We start from the raw sequence: 25,576 nt of genomic DNA on the forward strand, positions 1-25,576 counted from the left end.
TGGCAGCTTCTTCCTTCGCTGCTGCTGCGGCCCCTCCAGGCTCCTCGCCTTCACCTCTGCCTACGCTTTGTTTTATCTGTATTCAAAACATGCGGCCTCCTGCTGCGGGCTGTCAGGCCGGGCACCGGGGAGATGAGTCCCTCGTGGTTTGGTTCAGCGCCCCGTCCCAGTCTGACCCAACGAAAGGCACAATTACAGGGAAATGGTGGCTTCTCCTGCAAAGCTCTGGGCCGAGAGCGCCCTTGGCGCTCCCTCCCGTTGGCACGAGGCAGGAGACGTCCGAACACCAACGTATCCTGTTAAGGGCTGGCGTGCGCTTAATGAGCGAGAGTTCGGGATGTTTCGGCGACGGAACGTCATGTGCTAGTAAACACCGTGTGATAGTAAACGTTAGCTATGTACAGGTTTTTTAAAGCCTTATAACGCAAAAGCCATCTGGACAAATTGTCTTGAAAACAGTAAAAGACCTTACCTGATTGAGTCTGTGCTCTTATCAAATTTCAGCTTACATGGAAGCTGGAGCTGCTCAAAGACAGCAGTCTTCAGCGGTTTGGGTTTTTACCATGGGTTTACTTTCTTCTTATCTCAGTTTTGGAAACTGTTAGGCTTTCCATACCTCAAAACAATTAAAACTAAGGCAGTTGCCTGGCATGTGCCATTTAATTTGAACAGCTAAGTTTCAGCAACATAAAATAATGGAAAACACGGTTTTCTAATAGAAACTGTTGAGTAACCTTCCTAGTAGACATTGCCATTCCCGCTTCGAGGATAAGGCATTTGTAGCAGGAACATAATAACCGGTAATCGTTAGTGCAGCTACAGCAGTTTGAACCTCAAAGCGTTTTCCAGATATCGAGGGCCCTGCAAGACCACTGTGACCTAGAGAAAAACGATTCCAAGGCTTACACAGTAGGTAATACTGAGACGCCAACTTGTTCAGTCACTGGAAACTCCTGGTAGATTTGGGAAAAGAAACTGGGGGTGAAATGTTGACCCCCGCTGGCGTCTGTGTAAGTTCTGCCGTCTGCTTCAGTAGTGCCAGGAGTTCATTTGCATAGGATATATAGAGCGTAAGACAACATACATAATCCATCTTATTTAATATGGAGTTTATTTAAAATATGTAAAATTCTAGAAACTTATGACTAATACATTAATTAAAGATATTTTGCAAAGTCCTGGCTGTGCTGAAGTCACTCACAGTGAGGCTTTTATTAACTTCAATAGACAGAAATTCATCTGATAAATTATATTAAAATCGAAATTGTACAAACTTAAAATGGAACAGTCCAATGCGTTGGGCTGAACCGTCTACAAGCGCTTCGCTTCAAAGAAGGAAGCTCCCAGTGCATGTGAAGGAGGAGGCTGGGAGTGGCTAGTGGGTGATGGAGATGGGCTTCTGACCGCTGTGAGATGCTCACTTGTTCAGTGCTGGAGGCAAGAGACCCACACTGCCAGGCTGAGCCCTTCTGGCACCAAGCCCGCGGGTGAATGAAGAGACACTTGTATAACCACAAGAGCACTTCTGCAAACGCTCAGCAATAGATTCATAATCCTTCAGTCATTAGAAGGCTGGCGTTTTCCAAGCTGACAGACCAATGCGTGTATCAGAGGGCAAACATAATGTTCTCAAAAGGATTAGTAGAGGGATTTCTTTTTCAGAGGCTGCGATATAATTTAAGACAGCCATACATGGGTGAGGGAAGTGTTGCAAATACAAAACCTCAAAGGATGTAGAAGAGACCTGGACAGCAGTGCGACTTCCACTAGCGCTGAAACGATGCACGTGCAAAGCAAGAGCAGATACAGCATGAAGCATCCTCACTGCCGTTCACTGAGCTGAGCTGCGCACAGCAGGAAAGGAACATCCAAAGCCTCAGACATAATCCTAAACTGATTAAATCATAATATATTTACTTTCCACAATGCTGATGTGGTACAATGAAGAACATGGGTTCAATGTATACAGCCTGAGACAGAAATATCTTCCTGGTGGGGGAATTCACACAGGATATAGACGGGAAGGATATTGTCAATAAACTAGATGATAATAAAAAGTGATGCCTGGACCCTCTATCCTGTATAATTTTTTTTTATGAGAGTGGCCAAACTCAGATTGAAACAAATTATGAATGAGGAAAGCGTCTTCCTTCCAGTGGCAGCAAAGAAGGACATGGTTCAGTCCTGGTTCTCTTGAGACACAACCCTAATGCTTCGAGAATTTTATGTTCTGACATGAAGGGTTAAGACGAGCACACTCCCATGAGCAGGCTAGCTTACACAGCCTTTGGTAGGAGGCCACAGGGGTAGCTACCTACACGTGTTTTGGAATTTTTCCCTCTTCTTGCAGATGGCTGCCTTGCAGCCAGCCCGGGGCCAGCCTGCCAAGGCATGTCTGGAGACAAGCTCAAGCACCGACCGTCAGACTCGCAGCATTCTAAGCCCTATCTGCAGGAGCCCACACACTGCCTAATGCGCTCTCTGCCCAGCACCTGGGACCACGCTGCATGGGGTTTTGTTTCTGGAGTGCACCATTAAAGACAGTTTACACATATCCAAAGTGATCCGATTCACTGTGAACTGGCTGTATAAAAGAAACATGTGCTAAGAGAAACATCCCCAGTGCATATTGGTCAGCTGCAGAGGGCCTTTGTCTGACCTTGGGCCTCAGGCTCTTTCAGTAAAGAAGGAAATCCAACACTGAACAAGCTGTCCTGCAGATCCGTTCATGGAGAAAGAGGTGGAGCAGAAAGATCTTCACCATTAGCAGACCCTGTAAAGAGAGGAGGACGGTATCTGGTAGCTCCTGCTCCCTTCTCAGGAGCAAGCCACTTTAAACAGGACAGTTTAAAGGAGGTGGAGAGTTGGCCCGTACCTCCGAAGCCTCCTCCTTCTCATACCAGCACAGCCAGCAGAGCTGGGGCGGGTGGACGAGCAACCGTACCTCAGTGGGTAGAGCAGAAGTCACGCTGCCTGTATTCGGGGAAGTGTGAGCCAACCCGAGGCATGCTTTTGGACACGCTGCCTGGAGCGGAGCGGTGCTGCGTAGCTCTGTAAATGGGGCGTAGAGGATGGTGAGCTGATGGGGTCTGGTCCCAGGGTCGGCAGCGGTCTTCTTATGTCCTTGGGCAATTGCAGCCACCTCCCAGCCTTCTGGAGGCCCGTGCTCCTGTCCCCAGCGGCATGCCCACCGAGCAAGCCCCGGGCTTAAATAACTATCTGTTCTGTGTCTCGCTTTCCCCACCTGCAAAATGAAAATACCGATTCAATTTGAGATCTACTGCTGCACATTAATTGGTACAGATGAGGTATTTATTATTACTGTTACTACCATGGCCAGTGCAGTGTCCAAATCTAAATGCACTTCTCCAGGATTTAGAGTACTATGGATATAGGAGGGTTCACAGAAATGAAGTTTGGGTGAAACAACAGATGACTCGAAGTCACTGTAATTTAATGTATTACTGTACTCTGCCTCATAAAACAGTCCAAGAAAATCCTATTATCTGTCAAACCAATGTAATTAAAAAATTCCAGCCTAAATATAGTTGGGGTTTGACCACTCGAGATGCTGCTGGCCAGCATTTTAAGGCCTGAACTACCAGGCTCTTACGAACTGGGGCTGACTACATACCTTCGTTCTCTTTCAAAAGCGTTTCGGCAAGTGTCACTGCAACTTGGTAATTTTACATGTGAACAAGGGCCAAATTATATCTCTACCCTAGGCCTGAGATTTGCTGATCAGGCAGTGAACCAAGGGGTTTTATATACAGGTCACCAAATTTGATCAACAGCTGGTCTTTAAGGGAAGAGATCAAAACATGCACAACACAGTAATCAAGACCAGCTGTTTGTCTAAAAGACAAGCTCCAGCTCAGGCAGAACTAATTAAGCAAAGTCTTACAAGCTGTGTTGTAAGGAAAACAGATGAAAAGATCACAACATCCCCTGTGCTTTCTTTATTAAAAAAATATAGCAAACCATTTAAAACAACTGACCACATTTTGGCTACAAACAGTTCAGTGAAATAAAACTTGCTGTTGGGTGCCCTGGTTAAAGATTTACTGGTGCAGCTTGCTGGCAGTAAGCTCAGTTTAAGGCAGTGTTTGGAGGAACGCCAGACCTCTATACTGCATTCACCACGCAGCAGCTCCGAACCAAACTGTCACCGGTCAAAGGGAAGGCAGAGCCAGGAGATATTTTGGTTTGGGGTCCACAGGACTGCTCGCTCTTGAAGATGCCCCTTAGAGGGGAGCAAATTTTTTCGAGAGTGGTTGTCCCCATGTATATTGTATCCTTAGGGTGTTAACTCCACCACTGCACTTCTTTCAGCAAGTCAACCTAAATACATAAATACATAAAAAGCCTAGACGGGCAAAATGTTGTGCGAGATTCCTTCCAGAGAAAAAGGACTGTTTTGGAGCCTTACCCTGCACTTTTAGGTGTGCTTTCAGGGTCTTGTCTGTGAAGTCCCATACACAGGAAATACAGTCAGTCCAGGTAGTCACAGTCGTTTGATGTATATGTATTCTAGCAGGTATATCCCATGCAAGGGATACATCTTAGATTTGTGAATTGCATTGTATACTTTTGTCTTTTAATTTTGTGGTTTGGGAAGAATGAAAAATTACTTAGAACACACACTCTGTACACGAGATTGAAGTCTGATATGGTTTAGTTTGTATGCTGTGATTTAAGGAGAATGTTACTTCTATACATGTGGGTATACTCTTGTGTACATCTGCATTTAATATATTTATCATATATTTTTTTGTCTGTATGTGTCACGAATACGGGTGACTTACCTTTTCTTAGACAAGGACTGATCATGTTTCTGAATTTTTGATTGCAAATTCTATGCATGAGGTAAAAGGAAGAAGGAAACATGAAACCACAGCCAAAGAGGAGAAGAACCTTGACTCCAGCCAAACTCCGCGCTCCCTGCAGAGGTCTTAGATTGTTACATTTCTAACAGAAACTAATACCAAGTGAGTTTGTCAGCAGATACAAGGCAACTGCAAATGGAAAAGTCAGCATGGGAGGGGTTCTTCCCATACATATCAACTGAGAAGGCGTTTCAACTTAACAATATATTTTAAGGCGTGACAGGAAAATCTGAGTGAAACACTTGCAGAAGTTTATCAAAAAACAAATATTCCAAATTTAACTTTCACTCTTTGTTGATATTGTACATTTCCCTTTCCCAGTACTTGTATAATTATGAGTAACTCATTCAACCCCTGATCCTACAGACCAAGATTAAACACCGAAAGAGGGTTTAATCCATGTTAAGAATTAAATCCACATTTCTCTGGCTCATGTCTGAATCAGCCCTGTTTGCAGCGGAGCTTCAACCCGAACACCAAACCAACAGATTCATCTTCAGCCTGAGCCACCAAGTTGCCGAGCAGCAGATTTCAAAGCGATTCGGTTCGGCTTCCCTGACGCTTCTGGTACTGAACAAGCGAAACCATGAGTGCAAACCCTGTTTTTTCTGAATGCTTCAAGGCAGAGAGAGAGGGGGGAAGGTTATGGAATAAATGGATCTGTTTCTTTTCCATTTCTGTCGATCTGGTAACATTTTGGATGTTTGGCAAAAGCTTTGTTAACTTATGGCTGAATACTCCATTTTGTAAGAAGTTTGAGGCAAGAGGGCTCTGTGCAGATAATGGCAGCTTCGGAGCATCTTTGTGCACTCTGCACGTTATTGTGGATACAGGTGTTTTCCTGAGCAGCAGTGGCAAGATGCTCAAGGTAACCCTTCAGTCCCTGATATTAGTCTGAGTTTTCTGCTCTAAGTCTTGCTACAGATGCCTGAGGTGTTTAGCAGGGTACGGAGTGAAGCCGAAGGCATTGTATTTCCTAGTTGTACTTTTTTTTTTTCCATAGGAAAATTCATCTCCGGTGCAGCATCTGCTTCTTAACAAGGCAATGTCTTGTTTTCCTGCCAACACGTCATGAAACTTAAAGACATTTTAATCACGGGAATAGCTTTTCTGCTGCTAGTGACTCATCACTTAGTGCTCAGAACCAAGGGCCTCAGTTCAGCTAAAACACGGTACCCGGTGAAGGCAATCTGACAAATTAAATTATGGGCGTACTTGATTACAGGGGGTACGTTCAAATCGTATTACATATTCTATACAATTTCAGCCAACGGTTAACTTTAGGATAGAATAAAAGCACAAATATAAATTGAATTGTCAAAACTAATTAAAAGAGGAGAGGAAAAACATCCAAACGGTCTCAGAGGCCAGCACCCTCCACTCCAGAATTGGCTCCCTGGGGCGACACATCCCGGTGCAGGCTGAGGGCCGGCAGGCTTCTGCGGCGGGACCTGTTTGGCTGGTGCAGTTTGCAGAGGAGGTGCGAGAGGAGCCAGCCGCGTTCTTTGGGGTCGGCTGCCTACCTGTGTGCCCAGAACTGTCCAGCACACCTGCCAGGGCCGCGCACCCCCGCGCTGCCGAGAGATGCGCACGGGGCCGGGGCGATGGCTGCGGCTGGCAGAGCATCCAAGCCACGGCGTCGTCGGTTTTCGTGGTTTCCACACAGAGGGGCCGCACGGGGGAGGGCTGAGGCTGAGGCTGAGGCTGAGTCAGCGTCGTGCCGAGTCAAAGGCGAGGGGGAATCAACGTGGTCTGGATGTGGCTTAGGTGGGACTTCACCTGCAGGCTTGGGGCAGAAAGAAATGGAAAGGGGTGAGGGAGGCTGGGGGCGCCGAGGGGGTGACCTGGTCAGGTGAGGGCGGGAGGGATGCTGCTGGTGGTGCTGGTGCGGGGCGGGGGGGGCTGGCAGCGCCGGTGGTGCTGGTGCGGGGCGGGGGGGGGGGGCTGGCAGCGCTGGTGGAGCCGCTGCCGGTGCCCGCGGACCCCGCGGCGGCTGCCGGCGGCTGCCGGACTACGAGTCCCAGCGTGCCCGGCAGGGCAGGGGCCGCGGTGCGCAGCCGCCGCGCCGGGCACCCACCTGCCGCCGCCGGCGCCGGGCTTGGGGCGCGGAGGGGCGCGCAGCCGGCGGGCGGCGCTGGGCGAGGGCGCGGAGGGGCGCGCAGGCGGCGAGGGCCGGCCCCACGGCGGGGTAAGGCGGCGAGCCGGGGCCGGGACCGGGGCCGGGCGGGCCGCCCGCCCGCCCGCCGGGGCGTCGCCCGCGGGCCAGCTCGGGCGGGCGGCGGCTCCGCGGGGCTCCGCGCACTGCGGCGCGGCGCGGAGCGGGGCGGGAGGCGCGGCGGGGCGGCGGCGGCCTGTGGCGGAGCATCCCCGGCGCGGGGCGCCGGCTGGCCCCGGCGGCCAGCGCAGCCCAGCCCAGCCCGGTCCGGCGGGGCGGCCGGGCAGGAACGCCGCTGGCAATCCTCCCCGGCGTGTGCGGAGCGGCGGGGCTCGCCCGGGCGGCCCCCAGAGGTCCGGGGCTGCGGCGGCGTGCGGAGCGCCCGTCCCCCTTCTGCCGCCTTCATAGCGCGTTTGGCGAGGGAGTGCCCGTGTGTTTATTTCCATGTGCTCGCATCCTTTATGTCAGGCGATAAACGGCAAAAATGCGACGAAGCGATTTAACAGAATAGGAGGAGAAGGTATTTTTGGAAACGGAGACGAGCTGTCTCTCGTTAGAGATCTCGTGCCTTTTGTATGTCAGAAATGCAGCAGGACCGACGGAGGGTGGTTATCCTCCGCTGCCGCGGAGCGGGTCGGAATAAATGCACCGGTGACAGGTTCAGGAACAGGGTGCGGATTTAGTAACATTTCCAAGCTCTCGATGAGCGAAACGGGTGCTCAAAACCTGCACGTTGGCATTAGGTACCACACGGGCTCTATTTTGTCGCCTTCCGAATGCAAAATTGTCAAGGTGGCCCTCTGCTAATTCAAGGGCTTTTGCTTTGATGGAAGCTTTGGGGGAATTTCTTTTGCCAGAGTAAAAAGCCACAGTTGATCAATGAGAAACATGTAGAGAAGTCAGAGGACTGTAACACCAAAAAATAAACAAAAACTGATTAGATTCCTGTGACCACCCTGAGCTTAGGAGTAATGCAAACTTATGAAAAAAACACTGTAACATCATTAATGATTAAACAAATTTAGAAATGTGTCAATATCAAATAGCAATTTAAAAATAATTGGAAGAAGTGATGATATTTTTGTACCGTGAATGTTACACCGTGTAGATCTATGCTTTTGAAAATGTGTAGCAGAGGAAGTCTTCAGTAAGTTATCGAGTTGCATATTTGTAGTAAATAGGTGCAGTCTTTAAATTTCTTATCGTAGGAAAGCTTTTCTTTAACTGATTAGTCTCAAAAATTGTCCTTGAACTTCCTCTGTTCTGCCCTCCACTTTTGGAGATAGGAACATGTAATGGGAAAGAAACACCTGGGACCAACTGGCCTAATACTGCAGGCATCGCATCCTCTTAATTCCTTTTGAGGGATAGAATTATTAGAAAAATGAACTCAAACTCAGGGATGTATGGAGGTGTCTCACTGAATTATACTAATGATATTACAATCTTTTCTGCACTATTCTGCACCCATTTGCTATCTAATAGACTCTCTGCCTTTGCTGTGGTGCTGTATGCTGTGCAGCAATTAACTGGCTTCCACAAGATATATATATATATTTAACTTTTTACCACTATGTGAAAAATGAAGAAGGTTATGTGAGTCATTTTAGTGACTTTGCCGACTTAAACTCTCTATGTATCTTTTCTCCCATTCGCCTAGCTTGGTTGGATTTGTCTGAACCTAGCCGGTAGCCTCTCTCATCTTGACAATCTAAGTAATTTTGTTCAAAATTGTGCACTGTGCTCTCCCTTTGCATAACTTTTCTTCCTTCCCCATATTATTATTATTTCCTGTATTTTACAACTTCTGGCAAGCAATGTTTATGCATTTCTGCTGTTATTAATCTGCTCTAGGGCTTTTCTGTAGCATTCCTAAGCTATTGAAACTCATAGTTTGATGTCTTCCTGTGATTGAGTATTGGCTGAGGCTGCGGTAGCTGTGCAGGGTTTTGCATTGAGAGGCGCCAGGTAGCATCCTGTAGCCACGTGTATTTGCACGTGGTAGGTTAATACCGCGGTGAATGCGTACGTTCTGTTCACTGATCATAGCACACAAGTGTAGCAGTGGCTTCTGTTTAACAGTGGAGTTTGGTCATCATCATTTGGTGCCACAGAAATCTGTAAACTTAGTTTTTAAATCTTTCTTTATTAGGGTTATTTCAAGGAACGGCTGGGTCTGAAGGTCCAGCTGCTGTTCTAAAATAGGGAAATCTGAGAAGAGCGGTGACAAAAAGGTAGCACGCTGTTTGCTATCTCTTGGCAGCACAGGTGGAACAATGCTTTTGTTACTATTACCCAGTGTCCTTTTTTCCTATTGATGTTTCCAACATGTGAGAAACAAACATTAGTGTTGTCTTTTCCAGGGCTGGTCTGATCTATTTTGTTGTAAAAATAAAAAGTCTATTTCCAGGTACAATTCCTTCTCCTATTTATTTTTTTTCAGCTATCAGGATGTGGACATCATGGATGGTTTCTGGCTTCGGTTTACAGCTAAAATGCAAAAAACATAGGTAGTTACAATGTCTCTGTACATCGTAAGGAGAAAAAACAGCTTAGGAAAGATGCAAAAATAGGTTTTTTTAGAAGTTATTGAACAGTGATCATTGTTAAGGATCATAGTTCTGCAATCAGTAGTATATGCTCTTAATCCAGCCTTTGGTTCTCTCTCTGCCGTGTTTTCACTTGGCGTATATTGCTCATTTAAAAGATCCACTTAAATGAACGAGACTGTCCACAGAAGAAGGGACCCATAGCCAAAGGAAAAGCTGTCCAGCGCTTGATGCTTGGAAGATAGTTCAATTCCTTGTCTTGCTACAGATTTTCCATTTGACCTCAAACAAGGCATTTCTTTCCTCTGACAGGACAGTGAAGTGGAGAGGCTCTCCTGTGGCTGATGGTGTTTAAGGCACCACAACAGCTGGTTCCATGTAAACGTGATCGAACAGTGAGGATATCAGAACCTGGCCTTTGGCTTCCAGAGGATGCCTTTTTACAAAGCTGCAGATAATTCATACCCCAATGTATGCTTTGCTTTGCATTCATGGTAGATGTGCTGATGACGAGAACTACAATTCTTTACACGACACAAAATCCGGGAGACTGAACTGGATGAAGACACCATCTTGTAAACATCACAGCTATTACTGTAATGTGCATGATATAGAAACTGATTCATCCATGTTCATCTGGGGACCACAGAGCCATGGGCTGCTGTGTCACAAGACTGGGAGCATGTATGCTCCAGGGCAGTGCTCATCAGGGGAGGTACAACCTCTTGTTCCGAGGTAAATCAGCACCTATCTACTGCCGAATCAAACCGGCAGAGTCTCGTAGTTACTGAAAGAGGTTAAAATATCATTGGTGCCCCACGGAAAGCAACGAGGCTGTTTTCTTCCAGTTGCTCTCAAATGGGCACTTATACTGTCACTGGTAACACTGATCAGCGTCATTACTGATAGACTCAGTCAGTTGTGATATTAAGTCTTATCTGAGGGACCGTCAGTCACCCACCACTGGTACAGCTCAGCAGCAGGGCGTTCCTGTTCACGTTGGAGCTGAAGCTTACAGATGACGAATTGTGGGTGGAGCTGCCATTTCATAGTCCATTTTGTCTGTATAAAAAGACTCTGATCTCCAGGATTTTCAGCCTAGCACTTCACACCGCCCTCAGTTTCAGACAGTAACTATGTTATGTTTTTGTTTTAGAAAAACTAATCAACCTTGCATGGATTTCAAATAATGACTTCACTTCTAAAGATGGAAGAAACCTACCTTCCAGTTCCACAAAGTTACTAGTTGCAATGAGCAGAAATAGAAGATGGTTGCTTCGTTATTTTATAAATAAACTTTATCCCTCTAAAAGCAAGGGGGAGTCCCTCCCTGCAGGAGAGATGACAGACAGATAGGTCTCTCTGGTCTTTTCCATTTCCCATACTTGATGCATCTGACATGGTGTCAGAGCACCATACGCGGTCATGCTAATATCTGTAATGCTTGTGTCCTCTTCCTGTATGAGTGATTTAGAGGTTGCTTTTTTTAAGTAAGACTGGCTTAAATCATCATATGGTCAGTATATAATTAGTCATATTTTTTGTATGGAAACAGTTCTAGTGGTTATGATCTAAAAATGTGATGATACCCAGAAACGGATTATAAATTCATCAGGCATTGTAAAGAAATCTACTTCCTTCCCAGGACTTAGTTTCATGTTTTGAATGGCTATGAATAATACCACTAGTATTATTTTAGAAACAATCAGAAATTAGTTATTATATAACTTTATTCTGCATCAGTGCGAGAAGCATTAAAGTTTCATCTTTCTTTAATCGCCAGTGAAAAACCTTTCATGTTATCTGAATCAAAGGGAGTATATCCCTTTATGTCTTCTATAAATAACGGTACATTCATATGGATAATTTTGCAATACACATGATGGTTATTTTCTTATAAAGGGCACGCTTGAACTCCCATTAAAGTGAATCGATGTCTCGCATTTTATTTGCATCGGAGTTGTCAATCCCTCAGTAAAGAAGCCAACTCTAACGTAAACTACAGAGTGGCATAAGCATTACCGAGGTTCAGAAAGGCTCATCCAGTTACGAAGTGGAGTTTCTGATCACTGAGTGATTATCCTAAAGGTTCAGGCCTAGTCTAATATTAGGACAACATAATTGTTAATTATTTATCAGTCTCTATATGGGACTAAACCAGTTGCTAGGAACAGAACGTGAAATAACCCTACATTAGCCCTGGGGAAAATCAGCATTTTAAATATACGGGGATTTTTAAGGATCCTTTGCTACAGTATGGCAAAAGATGGCAAACTGGGCTGGCAATAGAAGAGGTTTGGCCACGTCATTACTCAGCCAGAGCCAGCCCTGAGCTCAGTGCCACGTGCAGCTGAGTGTGCTCCTCTGCCAGCCCCAGAGACACCCTCTCGAAGGACCCAGTTCTACAAATCCTAAAACAGGTTATTCGCTTTGATCCATCAAGTGATCATGCTGTGTCCTGGATGGAAAGGGTTGGAAAAGGTGACTAAACCAGAGCAGTTCAGTGCTCCTGATGTCATGAGTTCTTCAGAAGTTTTTTGGAGGAAACAGTCAGAAAAGTTGGGGGGTTCTAGAAGACCATATCCTTTTCTACAGATCTCTCTTCCATTTTCTACCTATGTGAGTTTCTTTCACGTGTCTGCTGTCTCTATCTACATCAGAACCTGTAGCTAATATCATTTTCATGATACACACAGAAAGATCAGTTTCATAATGCTTCACTGTATGTTCCTATCACATGTCTGTGCTGTGCTGACCCTAATGCGTCCTTTCTAGCTTTTCTGAGATTTCTGAACCTCCTAGTTCAAAACCAAGAAGAAATTTTATACCACAAAACAAGATCTCTGAGTATACATCTCCATATGTTCATGGTTAGAAAGTACGTATTGGTCTTGCTTTTTAAGTATAAAAATAAAAAAGGAACCTTATTTATATGTCAAATAATGGAGTATTTTTCTTTTTTCTTTTTTTTTTTTTTTTTTTAAGTTTGAACTTTGAACAGCCCAGCTTTATTTTTCATAGCAGTTCGTGGACAACAGAGAGGTCCCCAGTCTGGCACTGGATTAAGTGTATTGGTGGGAGCACTCCATTGCCTGGACGGTGCGGGCAATCACCCTCCTACTGAGCATCTGCTTGTGTTGCACAAACACTGCTCTTAATCATAACGGCCCCAATCCTATTTATTTGGTCCAGTATCAATTTAACTTGGGATTTATTCCACCTGTTTCTTATTTTCATGTTTAGCTACTTGAGACTATTTAAAGAAAGGGAAGAATTTTTCCACACTTACAGGTCAGTTTCACAACTATATTTCAAAACACAAATATCCACCAGTGTGGATATGGAGATAAATAGTTTAAAATAGATCATGCATCAGGATTTCCTTTCTGAACACCAGTTGCCATGATTTGGAAAAGTGAGAACAATTTCTTAAATCTGATTATAAAGAAGATCTTTTTTCTGTAAAAATGCAAGGAACTTTATTGGATTATTTCCCCTTCAGCGCATCTCTTTTTACATCATAAATGCACGTTGCCATGCAGCTTCGGTCTTAGCTTGTACACACTATCAAAAGCTAGAAATTCACATCGTCTGTTTTAGAGTATTCTCATCTCTGCAGGACCCCAGAGACGTTATGTTTTTCTGGGTGTATAGCCTGTGTTTTAGACAGCATGAGTGACCTGATGTGCCTTTGTAGCTGCTGGTCCACAGAAGGTTCTATAGTTCAGGTGGTTCCAACGCTTCTCAAGGGATCCAAGCAAATGTGTGTGGGACCCCTCTGACATCGAACATTAATTCAGCAGAGGACTCATCCCATCTCAGAAAGAAATATCTGGATCAGCATTAGAAGATTATGACAGTGTTATGGTATCAGCAGAAACTACCACCTAGCTACTCTAGAAAGCCCATTCAGTAGTGTATAAGGATTATAACCAAAAAGTACTTATGCAACACAGCAAAGGATAGAGGAGTTACACCACAGCAGGTGTTGACTACATAGAGCAATAGTGATTTTATGCAGGCTGACTAATGACATCCTTTTTGTCTTTGAAAACATATTTTGAACCCTGATGTTGACAGGCATGGGTGAAAAAGCTGCCCCAAATAAAACAAAAGTATGTATTTCTTTCTTTAGAAGGAATCAAAGATAAAAATATAGCAATGGAGTCTTTGAAGCTCACTGCAAAACATCTGTGCTCCACAAAGATTTAAAAGTAGCACATGGTTAGCGGAAATGCTACCTCTTACAGTTCTGCACTATACTGCATAAGCATAGATCTCACGTGTTGGGCATCTTACAGGATGCTTTGCTCTTTAACAGTGGCTATTTGAACCCATGGTAAACTGTGATGCTCCGTATTGAAACTAAATGGAAAAAACCAAATGGGGTTTGTGCTCCTTCTTGTTCCTTACTCTCTCCTTGTTCACTCTTCCCAGTAAGTGTGGAGGGAAGCTCCATAGTCTTACCCGTGGTCCCTCATTCTGCTTCCCTCAGTGTCCGTAATGCAGTGTAACACTCAACAGCGTATCGTCTCTGCAATTAGATTGAACATCTCCTTTCTACTGTATGACACCTGATCTGCTTATGTACGCTCAAAATAATGGTAGCTAGGACCTACTGGTTGGTTAGTTAGGTTTGCTTTTTTAACTGATTAAATTTTTCACACAGTAATCGCAACAAAGAAAATCCAGTGGATATAATCTGTAAAAAGTAAACAGTATGTGTACACTCAGGAAAGTCAAACCACAGTAAGAAGCAGCACAGACAGCATATGGCCCTGTTTACATACACAAAATTAACAGTATGAAATCCAATTAGGAAGACGGAGATCGTAATCATCATATTAGACAGCAATTTCCAGAGTATGTGAACTCGAGACTTCAGCATTTCCTTCCCAGCCTGAATGATGCTGAATTGTTTGATTTATGTCATTCCCTTGGTTTCCGATAATGTGATTGTGGTGAAAGGTCAATAGAGAGCATAAAGCCAGGACGTGAACGATAGGTGTTTCAACGGAGCTTTCAGTAGCCTGTACAGCAGGGTGCAAGCTCCAGAAAAGCTTTACTACTTACAGGGATTGTGGACAAAGAAATTCCCTAAGCGGTGTCTTCTGCTTTTGTTCATTCATAGAAGGGTAGGATTCAGTCGTGAAAGGGAAAACATCAAGGGAGTTTGTTGCAAATGGACGCGTGCAAGAAAAGCACGATTTCAAGCTCTTCCGTGCACCGCTAATCTAACAAGGGTTATCCAACATGGTGCTTCATGCCATGAGAGATGTTAGACTGATACATCTTTAATATCTGGGTTTATATTTCTCTTTGGGTATCTCTGCTGCATATGGTCAAATACCTTCTCTTCCTAATAACTGAAAGGAAACGGTTCCAATATTGAAAACTGTCTCCTGGCACATCCTCCCTTTACGGCTGAGCACTTAGGTAATTCACAAAGAAATAGGAATGTCTGGTACACCCAAATCGTACTCTGCAGTAATTACCCATTAGCAGCCAGCTTCAACTTCGCAAACCTTTTCACAAAAGCCATTACATACATGGTCTTGCTGATATCAGTAGAACAATTCTTAGCTGTGTTCCCTGATGGGAATCGTGCAATGCCATGCAACCGAGGGAGGGTACTGGTACCAGGCATCCTGCGCAACAGAAGTGCTGAACCTCAGCCAGGGAAACTGTTACGTACTCTTACTAGTTACTTTTCCAGCAATATTTAATTAACCTAACCTTGGGATTACATTTCTGTCTTTTCCAGGGATGCGATTAAACTCTAATAAAATAACCATTTAAACTGTTAAAAAGAGTTTTAAAAAGCTCTAATCCCCTCAAAGAAATTTTTCAGCCCAGTTAATGACTGCTAGCTGAAATGTTACATTTTTAATGAGTTTATCTAAAGAAACTTAGGGAAGGCGCTTGATGCCTTAGTACAGAAATGTTGTATTGCAGCTGAATTTGTTTTTACAGTTTAAACAAATATACTTACCAGTTTTAAATAAAATGCTTTCATTATCTAACAAGTAGTTTTGGTAACAATTTATATTAATTAAACGTATAGAGAACTAGTGCTCTCTTTAGGCACCAAGTACACAAAAACATTAGCCCTTTTGGACTTTTTTTGCCAAAATATCTTTCACACTCATTGCGTATGATAGAATTTTCATAATATAAGAGTTTTTCACAACTGCTGTAACTTTGTGGAACATCAGATGCTGACTGACTTCCTAAAAGAAACTCACAGTTTAAAGAGCAGTTGAATTCTACCATGACATTTGGAATAGCTTGACAATGATGTCGTGCTATGAAAACAGGGACAACAAATAGAGCAGTAATAAGGAAAAAAATGAGAGTGTATCAGGAAATAATGCTTTTTCTTGGAATAGGATGTTTAAGTGTTTCAAGTCAAGGCTTATCATGCCTTGCAGTATTCATAGAATTTGAGATTTCTCAAATTTGTAATTCTACAAATTATTCTCTTCCCTTTCTATAGGCTGCTGATTTCTAGTCTTTTCGATAAACAGAAAAATGAGATATGTTTTAATATTTAGTATTTTAATAGTGAAACTCTAAGTAAATGCAACATTTTCATTTGGATTTTGAGTAAAAGAAAAATAAAGATCAGGCTTCCAGCTCATATGAAGAGCAATAGAACCTGCATGGATTTTGTTAGCTTATGACAGCTAAGGACCTGGCCAAAGGAAATCGGAGTTTGGGTTGATACATAAGCTGGATGTAGGTGCCAGTTGGCTGGTTTCCATATCAGCCATAACTTTGAAATTTGTGAATGCAAAAAGTCAGCTGTAAAACTGCACAGCTAGCTGTGTAATTTGGAGAGCTTTGGTGCTGGTGTGGGAAACTGGGCAGACTTGGGAGAGCCTGGAGCACCGTTAAAGTCCCCAGCTAATGCTGTTTCTGATCATAGATTAATTCTCTTTCATTCCATCCATTTACAGGCAGATTCTGGCTCTAGAATTGGTTCTGGACAGGAAAAAAAAGAGCGAGTAAAGAGAGTCCTTCGTCATGTGATGAATTATATGACAATGACAATTGTGGCCATGCAAATAAGACTTTCTTGTTACTGATAGTTGGGATCATCTGACAAGGAACCACATTCAAGTCTTAAAAGAATTTGTGAAGTACTAAGTCCATATTTTTTTCATGACAGTGTTTTGAACACCTGCAGGTGCCCTATGCAGCAGCCTAATTTACAGATGATCTTTTGAGCTATAAGTAGCATATCCTCACTGCAAGAATTATTTTGATGATAAGTGCTATCATTTGGAGCCAAAGATTTTGAAATAAGCCTACCAACCAGCATACTTTAAAGCAGCTTAGGTAACCAGAATGTATCAAAAAGCCAGCCAAGACCCAGTGGGTAAGCTTTCAGCCCTCAGCAAAGCTGGGATAAGATAGAATACCTCAAGGCATAACATTTTGTTTCTTGTTTGTCAGCGTTGGACTGTTTTCTGTGACTCTACAGCCTTCCTCTGCCTTTAGCCAAAAGAACAAGCAGATACTGCTGTTTCTAAGCAAATTAAATAAAACAGATTTATCTCTATGGAAAAGGATAAGTTCCCAATGTTTTTTCTTATCTATGTCTCAAAGCTTCTCTTTGCCGCTGCACCCATGAGGTTCCCAAGCGTGCTGTACCCCTCCTTGCTATTCCTTGGCTACTGCTGCACAGGCAGCCCCAGCGCTTCCCACAGCCCCTCCGCTGAGCCAGGACATCTTGCTGCTTTGTTTTCATTAACAAAGTGTAAATGTGATTCTCAGCATGAGGGCTTTTTAGGACTATATCAGCTAAATGGAGATACTCATAATGCTTTATTGTTAACAGTGAGCGAAGCTGCAAGAAGCTCAGTACTCCTGGATGGTTGAAGTCTTGACGAGCGGCATCAGTCGAGCAGTGCAGCAGGAGCCATGTCTCTGCCCTTCCGAAAAGAGTTGGAGAAATATAAGAATATCAATGAAGATGAAATACTCAGCAAACTCTCAGAGGATGAACTGAAGCAGCTAGAGCATGTTCTCGATGACCTTGATCCTGAGGTTAGTGATGGGGGCCAGGGGCATCATAGTTCAAAAGCTGCCTATTATAAATGCCACATACTGCAGCATTTTATATTTGTATTCTGTTACAGTAGAGGCAGTGTACCCTAAAGTGTGAGCAGCCCAGCTAGGGACATTTTGGTTTTATTCCTGCTGTGACGTGCTACTTGCTTTTGTACCAGTCACGGTGCCCTTTCTCTATCCCTTGTCTATTTAGACATGAGCTTGTCTGCAGTCTAAATCTTTAATCGTGTTTGTACACTGCAGCACGATGAGAAGATTTTTATGGCTGCTATTTCTGAGCACAGCAATAAACAAACAAACATAATGTGTGTTTGTGAAGATCAGATCTTTTGAACTTCTGAAATCTGTTGACTATGTCATTCAGCGCAGATATTTTTAGCTGAAGAGAATATATTTAGGCATGATTGAGAAAAATAAGATTCAGCTACACAACTGTCATTTTCTAGAGAGCAAGGATAATTTGGATATTTGAAGACACTCTCACAAAGAATGTAAAGATCTCTGGCCTGGGAACCACTTGGTCCTACAATAACAAGGTTCCAGTCACAAGCGTGCTGGATGGGAGTTCTGACTGTAACTACCCCAAAACCTTCCAAACTGATGTTGGAGTTTGAAAACTGGCAGGTAAACTGGCAGATAAAATCTGTTCACTCTGGAGACAAAATAAATTGGAAAAAACACAATAGATTTATAGCTTCTAGTTCTATAGCACAAATTTAGCTGGAAGTCAAGGGTGGTCTTTACCGTTCTCTCCCACCAGGTTGCCACTTCCCTCACTACTACCGCTTCTACAGTGCATTTTCTGGCATTTTCAGGTATCTGGCATCTCAAGTGGAGACACAGAACATTAAAAAAACCAAACCAAACGCAACAGGCCACAGTGCATTTGGAATCAGGCTACATACGTGGAGTAAATTTGTAGCACTCTGGGCACATTTGCACATGCAGAGATAAAATGTCTAGTGACTTGAGTTCACTGGCTGTGCTCAGAATTCACTGGATATTTGCCATGGGTCAGATTGACTGTGCACGTTCTGGCCAACGGGGAAGTGTTTCTGCAGTACTCTGGGGCATCTCCAACATGTTGGCTTTACTCCACATGCACTGCAGAGTCCACGTACCTGTATTCCTTTCTGGGATTTCCTGGACTGAAATGTAGGAGCCTTATGCATCTTCCTATATTATGGGATGCGGATGCAGTCGCATGGTCACACAGCTACATGTTTAAAGTGCGGCTTCGTCTGCCTGCTTCCTGCATACTCCGGATGACTGAAGTCCACATCACTCACCAATTACTTTCTGTGCGTGCCATTCATTTCTGAAGTCCGAGAGACATCTGCATTAGAACGAAAGGAATTTTTTAAAAAATGAAGAGAGAGAGATAAAAATGGGGAAGCAAAAGAGTAAATTAAGAGAAGAAAATGTATAGAAAACTTATCCTGGTCTATTTACCTGGACTGCAGACTCTGTGGTTATAATATGCGTAACACAAAGGGCTCTGATCTTGCTTAGTTCTTTGGTGCTGTGATTGTAAATATGGTTAATAAAAATATTAATAGGTGGTACAGTCAAGAAGCCTGAAAGATATACTGGTTTTAACGGTTACATTTAGGTAATGTGTGTTATTGCTGTCACCGAAGAGCATTATGTGAAGTAACGTGCAAAGAGTGATTTCACTTAAAAACCAACGACATTGAAGTGAAATTTGGAACACTATATGAAATTGCCTCATCTGCTTTACGTGCCTCCCTCCCTTTCACAGAATGCCTTGCTTCCAGCGGGATTTCGGCAAAAGGACCAGACCACTAAACCTGCCACGGGGCCTTTTGACAGAGAACGTCTGCTCTCATACTTGGAGAAGCAAGCGCTTGAGCACAAAGACAGAGAAGACTTTGTACCATTTACAGGGGAAAAGAAAGGTACCGTCCTTCTTTGCGTCGGTGTCGAGCGAGGGACTGCCTGGGCGCAGGCACCCGCCGCTGCCTGGCCTTTTTGTGGAATACGCTGGGACAAAAGAGGTGCAGGCTGTTACTGTGGAGGGCGAAGCTCAGGAGTCAGGTCTGGAGCTGCTGTAGCAGGAGATGAAGGGGTGGTTTTACCTGCCGCGTAGTGGTCTGCCTTGCTCCTCTGGAGTCATAATGGCAGGTTTAATCAGGCCTGTTGGCGGGTATGGGAACGCACGGACGCCAGTCCAGCAAAGGGCTCAGTCAGCAGCTCCCAGATCAGCAAATGCCTCTGTTTGCAGTCAAGCATGGACAAAGGTGGCCTCGCTAACCTCGCTGGGACTATTCCCACATTAAACATTAGGCCCATGCAAGGGTACTGTAGTGGGGGAGGTGTTTAGGAGGAAACGTATAAATGCCTTTCTAAGTAAGTATTGCCTACAATTGCTGTAAATAATAGCTCAGGGAATACACTTACAAAAAATAAGTATTTTTCCACTTGTTTACTAGCACATCTGGCAATGCTATTGATGCAGACAGTTTCTCTGCTTCCCCTTGTCCTACAGCTACAGGAAAAAAAGGGAAAAACAGGAAAACCTAATTCTAATCATTCATAGGATAACCTTAGGGCAGGAACAGGCATATTTTTAAGCAAACGATGTTCCTTTAGCACCATTATCTCCTTTTCCTCATTTATATAAAGTAGATAAAGATGCCTACCTCAGGCCACCCCTCCATTCAAGAAGGAACTTACTATGGGTCCATTTCTGGCGATCTAATGAATTTGCCATTATTTCAGTGGGATCGGCTTAAGGGAAAGCAGGTATTTCAAGAAAGTCAAAGGCAGCATTTTTTACTTTATGTATCATTAAAAAGGTATATAAAGTTATTTGCAGGCCAAGAGTTGTTACTATCATTACATTGTGTTCTCAGTCTTTGAAACAGTGGCTTCAGACAAATGAGACATTTTTCAGCTAGATCTGATTGATGCTATATCATGCAGCATATTCTTTAACCTACTTTTTCCTCCATCATAACTTGCGCTTACTGCTATTCACAGGGTTGATTCTGAGCCCACTGAAATGCAGTGACACTCCAGTGATCCTGCTGATAGCAGGAGTGATCAAGCACATACCGTACAGAAAGGGAAATGGCTTATTGTAGTATGGATTTATTACCAATTGTTTCCAGTCTCCTCCAGACCACTGTGTTAGAGCAGTACAAGTTAGCACTTGCAGGTCTGCATACCAACGCCTTTTGTCAGGTCTCATCTTGCTGATATTTACTGACTTAGGGCTAAGACTTTGCATTTTGCACTGTAGTCATGTCAGAGATCTCCAAACATGCCTGAAACATAAGTACACAAAAAACTAGCGGTGCGTGGAATCGCGTATACCCATAGGACTGGTGCTCGATCTGTACAAAACTAATGCCTGTATTGTCCCTGACAGTGTTATTGTACGCACTGGCCTGTTTATTCTATTTCGGTTTTCTTTTGATGAGACTAAAGCAGTGTTATTCCTACGTTTGCTTCCAGATGCCCTTAAAGTGCTTATTAGTGCTGCTTATTAATTCCTGGTGTCTCTGGTGTGGAAATACCACTGCTTTACACACACAAATAACCACACATTTCACTTTTCCCTCAGCACAGAGTGCATTCAGCCATGCTAGCATTTAAAGCTATTCTTATTTTGACTTTTGATTTGCCGTGATCATTTACTTCAGAATTACAATTTAAAGAATTATCACAATTATGAGGTTATGACAGCATTTTAGGCTAGAGGAATTATTCCCTTAATTTCTCCTGTTCCTTATACAACACCGGCTCCTGACAAACCCTCACTATCGGCTTTAGCAGATTAAATCAAATGAAAACAACCGCATGTTCTGTGATTTCTGCAGTCATTTTACAATTATAATCTAAACACAAAGAATTCTACTAAATTTTCTTTGAAGTCAAAGGCCAAATGCCATGAAAATACACTTTGTTTTTTTGTTAATGTTAGAAATAACTGAATTAATCTGAGATCTGATGAAGTCCAGTACCTTGACCATTGAGAAGTGGTTGGGCTGCAGAGTGTCATTTTTGTGCTGCTTTAAGGGAACTGGCTTTGAGAAAGAATCTGGCTTTTTTGAGCTTGGCATATCCCGGATTGGTACCTGAGTAACTCTGCTGCCGCCCCTGGCTTGCTTGGCAGGAAGCGTCCTGCGGAAAGACCCCCAGACTACAAGCACTGCGCTTCGCTGCCTCCTTTTCTTGTTCTCCTTCCCTCTTGCTCTGCACTGCAGAGACTTCATGCAGAACCTGAGCCTTATAAACCATATGACTGAAATCTCCATCTGCCACATGTACCGAAATCTTCCCGTGAATTGTACGATAATCCTGCTAATTGGGCGAATCTAGTGAAACGTGATGAATGTTGCACAAAGGCCGTGTGTGGCTGGCTCTGGATCCTAGAATCCGTGCTTGTAACTGCAGCATTACTTATTTTGACACTGTCAGTTGGAAAAAACAGTAACAGAATGACTGTATTAAAATATTAATTACTTGATTTGCATTTATAAGATGTTTTCTGTGCAAGGAAATAAAGCAATCCTGCAAAGACATTTCCAAGATACGATACTACATGCTAGATTTAAAGTCACTTTAATTAGAGAATAATTAGTATTCTTCCAAAGCTTAGTAATTAGTTCAGGGTAAATAATTTACATTTTTAAAATGCATCCTCAAAAGAAACTAAAGAAGGATATCTCTTGAGGAAAAGCTTATTCTTCACCTCCTGCATGTTGATGGTCTCCAAGGTGTATTTACAGATTGGTAAATATTTATATGATTATATTATATAGATGCCTGTTAAATGATTTCTTTACGTTATAGCAGCACTGTAATGTAGCCATACTGTAAATAGCCCCAAATTAACTTTACACTAATTCTGCTAGTTAAAAATTAAGTTCTGGGGCAGCTCTAAAGTGCATCCAGTTGTGTATAATTAGAAATGGGAGGTGTTGATGCCAATGTACCATTTGGCACTACTTACCACCTGAGAATATTTGTGTGTTAGTAGGATTAGAATATGTCAAGTGTTGTTTAAGCTTTTGTCAGTGTTTTGTACTTTGATATTTGTCTGCCGCTGGGAAAGCATTTATTTTTTCAAATTTAGAAAGTGGGATGCTTCTACCAAATGTTAAGTGACATTTCTACCAGTTCCTACATTTATCATGCAAAGCTGATACTGACTTGAAAATTCAGTAATGAGCCGAAAAGAAGGTAGTGTTTAAAATATCCTCCTTCCAGAATAGTCTGTGATAAAAAATAATGATGTATCTACTGTCTCTGCCTCTCTTTTTGTGTTGTTAATGTTTTATTAGAGAGTTCTTGACCAAAAAGCAATGCCAAGCAGCTGCTGAAGGACAAAATTCGGTTGCCTACATTGGTCTCTATATGCCGAACACACAACCATAAGGTTTTGATTGTGCTAGAAAACAAGCCAAAACAAATTCCAGAGCTGACAGGGATATTCAGAGTGGTTAAAACACAGGAAATGTTAAATATGAGCTCAAGGTGGGGGGCTGATCGTGCAGGGAATTGCCTTGTTTTTGATTGTAATCATGGTTTTGAGAGGTTGGAAATGTTTGGCAAAACCGATCAAATGTATGGCATGCATTAGGGTTTTGGCCCTCTGCCATATTTCAGCTTGTTAACGTACTACATTAATTGCTGTACAAAAAAAAAAGGTTTTAAGCCTGTATGGGATAGCTCTCAAATTTCAATGAAAACCCAAGTTTTGCACTGAACCAGGGCCAGAATGGTCACAGCTGGACAGGCGCACACCCAAACTGGCCAGCAAGCAATTTTTTCATGCTGCTTTACCCCGCGTCCTCCCTAACACAAGTCAGGGGTGGGTGCTTCGTTTGAATGTCCCCGTGGTGAGTGTTTGCTCCCATTGTGGTATGGAAACGATCTGGTGGCTTTCAGGAACTCTTGTGCAACACAGCCATTAATCAGCCATTCCCACAAACAGGGGGTTCGTTATTAATGAGCAATGGGGGTATAGGGAGTTAGGGCTGATAATTGTAGCCATAGTGATTGGCAGTTTATAAGTGTTTACTTTATGTATTTTTGGATTAGTTCCTACTTAGGATACATATTCTAGAAATCCTTACGTAGAACCTGATGAACTGCAGAAGTTACTTAGACTGACCCGCTGCCTTTAACACGTATAGCTGGAACAGCCACTTATCACGCTTCGATCACTGTGAAGCCTTTTCTGTATCATTTTCAAGTTCATGAAAGGTCCACAAATAAAAAGAAAAGGTGGAGAAAGTAAGGGGCAATGCAGGCACAAAATATTAAAGAGCAACGTCAATGCTGGATGTTTTCTCTTACTGAATGTGGTATGTACATCTGATCTCGGTTAAGATCTGAGTACTACTGTAATAAAAACATAAACTATTAACAACATTTCCGTTTCTGCTTTGTTGCAGTGGTTCTCTTAACTACATGGTACTAATGAAACATAATTGAAAAAAGTTCTGTTGTGAAATATCCTTAGATATGAAAAGTTGGCCATGCCATTTTTAATTGCTATAAAGATGGCTGTTTCAACCCTTCACCATTATCCCTGTTTTCTACAAGGTCTTCTGCTCCTTGCCAAACCATTTCATCTTGGATCTGATCCAGTTCTCCTCAAAGTCATGGAAAAACTCCAGTGGATCGGGCTGTTATTATTTGTGGCTGGAAAGGGAAGTGGAACACGTTTGTATGTGATTAAATGCTAACATTTTTAGCCAACTGATAAAAGGGAAAAGGAAGAAAATAAAGATGATTAAACCAGAGAACTTTTGGGCAAACCCCTGTTTTCAGTTGCTCTGGCAAAGACCGTCTATCTTGCATGTTGTGCTGTGCTAAGAAGAGTATCAATACACAGCACTAGTAATAACGACAGTAATTTTCAGAAGGTCAAAGTAATAGAGTAGATGCTAATGAGTTCCAATTCCAGTTTCTCTAACAGACTCTATATAAAAAAGTTAGGGTTTAGTTTAGAGACACAGGATCTTTCTTGGACTGACAAAGGCAGTCTTTTCACCCCCAATGCTGAAATGGTTTGTTTAAATTTTTGCCACCTTCTTCCTGTTTTTCCAGGCTTAAATTTAGAACCGATGTTTGTCTCTTAAAGCACTGAAAGTGCCGCAGTTGCTAACAGTAATGCTTCTAGCCAGTGCCTTTCACTGCTTGCTTTTGTAAGACCCTGTTTTAGCTGCTCATGACTTTGCCAAACTCGCACAGTTCACACTGAAATTTCCCATGCTGAGAGTCTGCCTCGGGCTGAATTTTTGGAAAGTGTCAGCAAAAAGGACTTGGCTGCTTCCAAGAACAAGATTAGGAGAAAACACATTGTTTTAGCCATCTAAAGTAAATTTTTCCAGCTGTTTTTTTATGAGCTGCAGTGCCTCCACGCTTTGAAGAGGGGACTTGAAATGTATGCCCTTTGCAATCCCCAGGGAAATACACTTGAATCTGGCATCTTCAAAATATTGTACTTTCTTGTACGTGCAGTTTATTATAGCGTTCTCCAAACGTTCCCCTTGCAGTGAGTGTCGCTCGTGCCCTCAGAGCTTCCGCCTGCACGTGCGGACAGCACAGCAGTGCCCGCAGAGACCCGGTGTGGCTGGCTGGAGGGTGCGCGGGCTGTGAGGGATGCTCTCCGAAACCGCTCGCCTGAGCGGCCGCTGTCACGCCGGATCCGAGGGCAGGGGGACTCTCTCCTGCTCTGACAGGGCTCCCCTCGCTTTGTAAGGGCTCTGTAAAGGAGCAAAAAAAGAGTAAACAGCCGGCAGAAAGGCTAGTGCAGAGAGGTGGAGGGGTTGGGTTTGGAGGAGCTGGACGACTATGTCCAGGACGAAGGACTAGACGTGGCAGCTTTGTGGAAGGGAGCTGTAGAAGAGAGCCGCAGTAAGGAAGAGAGA

The 25,576-nt window shown here is 43.4% G+C and overlaps 1 protein-coding gene and 1 long non-coding RNA gene across 4 annotated transcripts in view; one reads left to right on the top strand and one right to left on the bottom strand.

Moving 5' to 3' along the window:
• Nucleotides 1-1,175: 1,175 nt before the first annotated feature.
• On the bottom strand, nt 1,176-6,518 carry LOC115341685. Its single transcript, XR_003923486.1, has 3 exons — nt 6,410-6,518; nt 2,945-3,244; nt 1,176-2,773 (listed from the first exon to the last, which is right to left on the bottom strand). It is a non-coding gene; the product is annotated as an uncharacterized LOC115341685 (long non-coding RNA).
• The window catches only part of LOC115341684 (tropomodulin-2), a 37,106-nt gene continuing 17,997 nt past the window's right edge, over nt 6,468-25,576 (top strand). The window contains exons 1-3 of one of the 3 annotated variants that reach the window (XM_030015034.2): nt 6,468-6,653; nt 17,434-17,642; nt 19,429-19,585. In XM_030015034.2, the coding sequence (XP_029870894.1) occupies nt 17,517-17,642; nt 19,429-19,585 (283 nt within the window). In that variant the 5' untranslated portion in view covers nt 6,468-6,653; nt 17,434-17,516. Of the gene's footprint in view, nt 6,654-7,044; nt 7,075-17,430; nt 17,643-19,428; nt 19,586-25,576 lie in introns of those variants that run through there. The other 2 variants (XM_030015033.2, XM_030015036.2) reach the window with 2 other exon arrangements.

This window comes from Aquila chrysaetos, chromosome 5 (genome assembly GCF_900496995.4).
Source record: "Aquila chrysaetos chrysaetos chromosome 5, bAquChr1.4, whole genome shotgun sequence".
Taxonomy (NCBI): Eukaryota; Metazoa; Chordata; class Aves; order Accipitriformes; family Accipitridae; genus Aquila; species Aquila chrysaetos.